At 35.4% G+C, this 6,436-nt stretch overlaps 1 protein-coding gene across 1 annotated transcript in view; it reads left to right on the forward strand.

Annotated features, from left to right (window-relative positions):
• The first annotated feature begins 1,995 nt into the window (after window positions 1–1,995).
• The window catches only part of LOC116100802 (olfactory receptor 2D3-like), a 6,759-nt gene continuing 2,318 nt past the window's right edge, over window positions 1,996–6,436 (forward strand). The window contains exon 1 of the mRNA XM_031384535.1: window positions 1,996–2,200. Within this exon, the coding sequence (XP_031240395.1) occupies window positions 2,061–2,200 (140 nt within the window). The 5' untranslated portion in view covers window positions 1,996–2,060. The remainder of the gene's footprint in view (window positions 2,201–6,436) is intronic.

Below are 6,436 nucleotides of genomic sequence, written 5' to 3' on the forward strand. Positions count from 1 at the left end.
TACTTCAACATCCTGAGTGCTAGGATTGCAAGTATATATAACTATGCCTTGTTCGTTTTTCTCTTCTGCGGCCAAGGAGATTGGTGGGTTTTGGATCAATGTAGACATAAAAGCAAAATGAGAAAAATCAAAGCTAGCACTCCCTTGAAACTGATCCCACATGCCAATTTGCAAGAGCAGAGCAATGTGTTATATTCTGGTGACTAGATATATATAGAAATTTCTACCTCAGCCTAACAACCATTTTCTCTGTTAAATTTAATAGTTCAAAAACTATTAAATATAATAGTATTCAATGTATTCATTATAATATTACATTTAATAGTTTTTGAAATGGATTATGTAATTTTTCATATTTTCTTCTTTTTCATGTTCATTTTATTCTTGAAGATATAAATGTATATTTTATAAAAGTAGGAGTCCATGGGCATGAAATTTTAAAAATAGGCTGGTCCTACACTGGAAATGTCACAAATATGTTTTAAATATTTGCAACTAGTCTTGGCTATGATGTAGTCTAATTATCACTCAAAACTTACATGCTGTTGTCTGTGTTTTGATCATTGTGTCTAAGAAATAATTGTTCAGAACAAAGATACAGTCAGTGAGGTGAAAAAATATACAAATATGGGAACCAACCTAGTTGCTGCAAATCAATGGAAACACTTTGGAGAGACAACCCACAGAATGGGAACCACTGTTGATTTTTAAACCATGTGTGTGAAAACAGGATATATTCCATTAAAGGCATACTGATAGGTTTGACAAATTATTTTCAGTGTTGTATAGAGAGTGATAAGAGGAAACATATGGGAATTTAATAAAAGCAATCAAAGGAGATCAAGCTTTAGCTCAGAGGTTGGGGTCTGAGAAAAAAGTGCAGTAATGAGGAATCACAGAAGGTGGTAAGGTGCTTAGGCATTTACACTGTGTAAGATAAGAGTGAAGAGAACCCATGCAGCCTATCCAATCTCATGCCTGATGCAGGAGGCTGAAAAGTTAGTTGGGTAGGCAATCAGCAGTTCTCTTTTTGATCTGCCTATTTGGGAGTGTGTTGTGTGAGAACCTGGCTCACACACTGATATATTTCAGCAGTGGCAGTAAAACCACCATTCAAATGCTCAGGACATTTGGATGTTTGTCTCTAGTATGATTTTTCCATCTGAGGGGAAGGTAACTGGAGTCTTGATGCAAATGCAGATGAGGTTGAAATCCCTTTTGTCTAGAAGCCAAACAATTCACAGCCTGCTCTTCCTGTCCCCACATCCTGTACCCATAGTTTCACCACTAAATTGAACTTAGTTTTGTATTATACTTGTCCATAATGAAGATTATGTTAGCTAGTACAATCACTGAATTTTTTTTAATTAGAAGGGAATGTGTGCATGGATTATATATAAATACTAGTTAATTGCATATGATACTCAAACATTCATGGATCTTGGTTATCTGTGGAGATCCCTGAAATGCTCCATATATAGAGATCAATACTCAGAGATGAACGCACTTCCATTAGCTACATTTTATACTATCGATGGTAAAAACCCTCCCTATGTTACCAGTTCAGACTTGGAGATTTCATATCTCCACAGAGTGACTTAATATGTGTTGGTGTGGTACCTAAAACAAGTGAGACTTAGGTATACCTCTTAGAGACTTCATTAAAAAAATTATTTACGTATTTATTTTGTATATGACTGTTCTATTTGCTTGTACACTGACATGCCAGAAGAGGGCATCAGATCCCAATATAGATGATCATGAGGAGTCAATCCTCTTAGCTTCTGAGCCATCTCTTCAGCCCCAAGAGATTATAATTTTTAATGCCCAAGTGTTCCCTTACTGTAGATTTTTCAAGTTAACCACTCTGATTACTCTAGAGAGCACTCTTATTTAGAACAACTCTATGCCCTCAGATTTGAAGGCTTCCTGTATGAAACTCTTCCAGACCCAAGGCAGTAGCTTTTCAGTAGATTTGGGATTGGATCCGGTCATACATCAGCACTCTTTGTATCAGGACCAAATAGGACTCAAAACCCAGATGATACCCCAGCTTCAGCATGTTTGGGAGATGTCCATGGAGTTTGTTTATTAGGAAAAGAACCCCCAGGCTACAGAAACCACATTTTCCTTTATTTTTTACTCCATCATTAGGCTCACTGCTCTGTGTTTACACCTATTGCTCCTTCCAGTGCTCCAGGTGAGAGTGGGGAAGATTCTAAAGGGTGAGTTCTTCAATCAGTCTGAACTGTGATTCTTTTCACACAGTAAAAGGCTTTCATTTGCACTGCTATTCCCATGGGTCTCTGGAGAGAAAAAGTGGTCTTCATAAACCCTGTTCTGGAGCTTCTCTGGGGATGGTTAAGTCTTGATTAAAGGTACCAGAGTGAGTACAAGGACTGTGGATAGCCACTGTCTGTCCGTGGCTCTGGAAGCTAAGCTCTATGTTATCCTCTGCCTCCTTGATTCAGTGTGCCTCTTTCTTTCACTATTTGAATTTGGTCATTGAAAGAAGACAGGGATGTGTACTTGAAGCTCTGTTCCTAGAAACACAGGGAGGAAATCCAGCTTCCCTGATGATCAGAGAGGCTGTATGTCTGCTGATGTTGGTGAACAGGCTGCAGCCCTGTCCCTGATATTGAACAAACTGAACTTCCATTCTTCTCTGTGATATGGCTGACAATCTATTAGTTCTGCATAACTGGCAATCAATGCTGATGTCTGAAAGTCAAGCCTTTTCCATCCTATGAATCAGATTGCTCCTCTTCTTAAATACAGTTCCCTTGGAATCAGTGAGTAAATGTGATAGTGCTAGCATGAGCTTCTTTGTGTTTTTACTCAAATCATTTCTATTAAACTGTGAGCGTGTGCTAGGGGATCTTGAAATTTAAATTGTATCATTAAATTATATATGTTTCAGAATCCTAAAATAGTAGTGCAGCCTAGAATCATGTAAAAAAACTAAACATACTCTTAAAACCGTATTAAGAAATGTTTGCATTGTCTTTTTATAGACAATACAAAACTAATGGACAAATCTAACCCATCAGTTGAGGAGAAAACTTTAGACAGCACTTACGTAGAATACAACTGTATAAGAGAAAGTCAAAGGGGCCAGAATGTTCCTGCAAAGCCTAAAGAATTAGAGAATTGGAGAGAATTTTTTAGTAGAGGCTCTTATAAAATGTAATGGGAATGTAGTATTTTTCACTTGTGGATATTGTCTGAAGACAAGAACTGAAAAAATAATTAACAACCTTACTTTAAAATGTTTAGGGTTGTTTATATGTATATGCCTATATACAGTGAGTAGACACAGTCTCTAAATGTCTCTGACATACTTACTCTGTATAAATTTATGTTGAAATATTTCTTTGCTACCTAACCAATCATCCTACTGTGAATTACTTAATAACGTGAGTTTTCTGGGTTAGGAAAATGCTATTTTTAGGACTGACCTAAATCTTAAGCAGATTCTTATGACTTTATTGCTAATCAAATCCATGATATCTCTGCTTTTGTAGAACTCTATCACTATTTTCATTCTGGGTTTACATTGTCTTGATTCTAACTTATTCATGCCAGAAGCCCCCAGAGAGAGAAAGAACTAAATTGTCAGAAGCCATCAGCTTTGTTCCTGAAATAGGAAAAAAAAAATTATTAAATTGCCAGAAGTCAGCAGTTTCTGGTCCCCAGAATAGCAACAGAGAGTTAAATTGCCAGAAGTCATTAGTTTTTGGTGCCTTCCTTGGTTACCTCAATGTCAAAATTGGTCTTCAACACATTCATGTTTTATTTACTAGATTCACTAATTTCAAAATTTTAATTTATCTTTTTAGATAGAAATTATAGGCTAAATTGGAAAGTAAATAAAGTAATACTCACAAGCATAAAAAAGTGCAATTTTTCCTGATACCCTAGAATCCCAGTTCCCAAGGGTCCCCACTGTTAACCAAATGTTCTCTGTGGATTGACCAGCCCTGAACAGAAACTATTTTGTTGTAGCATGATAATAATTTTCCAAGTGTCCATAATATAGTTATTTAACCTTTTAGTTTTAACTCTGGAAGAAAGATTCTTATTTTAGACCTTTATAGAAATATTAATTTCTTTAGACCTTTATAGAAAAATTAATTTCTCTGGATTATTGTACGAAAGGAATGTTTAAGTTGTACATTTTATCATAGTCAAACTAATAAATTAAATGATCACCTAATCCAAATTTATAACTCCTGGGATCTTACTGTTAGGCTCTACAGTTTTGTTTTGTGGTCTTAAGATTTTTTTAGGCTTTAAACTACTCATATTAAAGCAGAGTTTGAAAAACAGAGAGAACACTGGTTAAAGCAGACTTTCTTTGCTGGTCATTACATGTACATTGAAGTCTTCAGTTCTGCCTTATTGCTTTTAACCATGACTTAGAATTTTTCTGTTAACATACTTCTACTCTCAAGGGATCAACAAAAACAAAGGGATGCAAAAGGGGAAAGCAGTTGATGAAAATAATCCTCATCTCAAGCCAAACACAGTGAGCCAGACTCACTTACTTCACACTCGCAACTGTTTTCCTCACATTGCAATAGCAACAGTACCTAGACCATAGTCCTGTTATTGTTGATGTTGTTATTACTGTTATTGCTTTGGTACAGGGTCCCACTATGAAGTATTGGATTGGAACTTACTATTTAGACCAGTCTGGCCTTGTATTCACAGATATCCATAAGCCTCTGATTCTGAAGACTGTAAACACATGTGCCTTGCTTAAGTATAATCTCAATTACAATAAGACACTATATAATATGGTGAACCATTCATTATTGTCCTAAATTCTTTAAATGCTTACATTTTATGAACTTTATATCAACACTACTAGGTAAGTATAATTTAGGTTAGTTGAGTTACTACTTTATAACTGAACAAAACTAAGTAAAGAAAACTAATTAATTTGCTGTTGACTACACATCAACTCTACATACTAGAATTGAAACTCATATTTATTTGTTTGTTGATGATTTATTTGTGTGTGTGTGTGTGTGTGTGTGTGTGTGTGTACTACATGTATGAGAATATTCATAGAAGCCACAGAGGGTTCCAGCTTGACCTAGTGTTTACAGGTAGTTGTGAAATGATAATGTGAGTACTGGGGATTAAATTCATATCCATTGGATGAGCAGAAAGACTAGACAAGCTAGAATTTAAACACAGCAGTGGAGGTGTGAAGCCCTAATGTCAGTTAATGAGTTATGCTGCTTTCTAGCAGCTAATACCTGTTTGTGGTCATTGGATCCTCACTATAATAGAAATGCCTTTAAAATAAATGCATATTATAAATGCACACATACACAGAGACACATACAATTACATATCATGTAAAAATTTAAGTGACGTGGCATATAAAAAAGTGAAAAAACTTGCTTTTCACTTAATATTTAATGTAGTTATCTTTCTATAATAGTTGGAAATTGCATCATTTAAATTTATACTCAAAAGGCATAACATCATATCAGAGTTGTTATTGCTTTAGTAGACATTTTGATTCATACTTTATGTGTGTAACTTTACCTATTTTTGCAAACAAGGATTTAAACTTTTTATATTTTCTATGGAGTTTTGTGTATTTGTTACTTTTTTTAAAAAAATCATCAATTAATAATAATACAAACTTCTCTTAAGTATATTTGCAAATATTTTAAATCTAAACATCTAAAGATATATATATATATATATGTATATATATATATATATCTTTGAATTTCGAGACAAGATTTCTTCATGTAGCTTTGGCTGTACTAGAATTCACTTTGTAGACCCACCAGGCTGGCCTCAAACACAGAGACCTGCTTGCTTCTGCCCTGATTGCTGGGATTAAAGGCTGTGCCACCACTACATGGCAGGATGATTTTTTTTGTTAATATTTAAGATATATAGCAGAGAGAGAGAGAGAGAGAGAGAGAGAGAGAGAGAGAGAGAGAGAGAGAGAGAGAGAGAGAGAGAGAGAATTGAGCTAGATGGTACACGAAGGCATTCCAGTACTCAGGAGGCTGAGGCAGGAGGATCACATGTTGAACTACAGCCTTGGCTACACACAGAGATACAAGCCTAGGCCACAGTTTTGGAAGAATCTATTAGATAATAGTGCGATTCCTACTGGCTATACAACTTAAAACACTGAATGTCTCTCTTTGAGAGTTCATTGGCTGTCAATAGCTCAGCAAAGAGTAGTAAGACCTTTTAACATCCACACCCTTCCCCCAAGTCTGCAATAAACCTAGCTTTATACAGGTATTGTTCAGAAAACTGAAGCTGTTGAGATCATGGTGGCAAAGGCTGTTGCAAGCATTTCATAGCCATTTTCCCACTTCCAACTCTTTTTATCTTTCTTCTTCTTCTTCTTCTTCTTCTTCTTCTTCTTCTTCTTCTTCTTCTTCTTCTTCTT

This window comes from Mastomys coucha, unplaced genomic scaffold, assembly GCF_008632895.1.
Source record: "Mastomys coucha isolate ucsf_1 unplaced genomic scaffold, UCSF_Mcou_1 pScaffold21, whole genome shotgun sequence".
Lineage (NCBI taxonomy): Eukaryota > Metazoa > Chordata > Mammalia > Rodentia > Muridae > Mastomys > Mastomys coucha.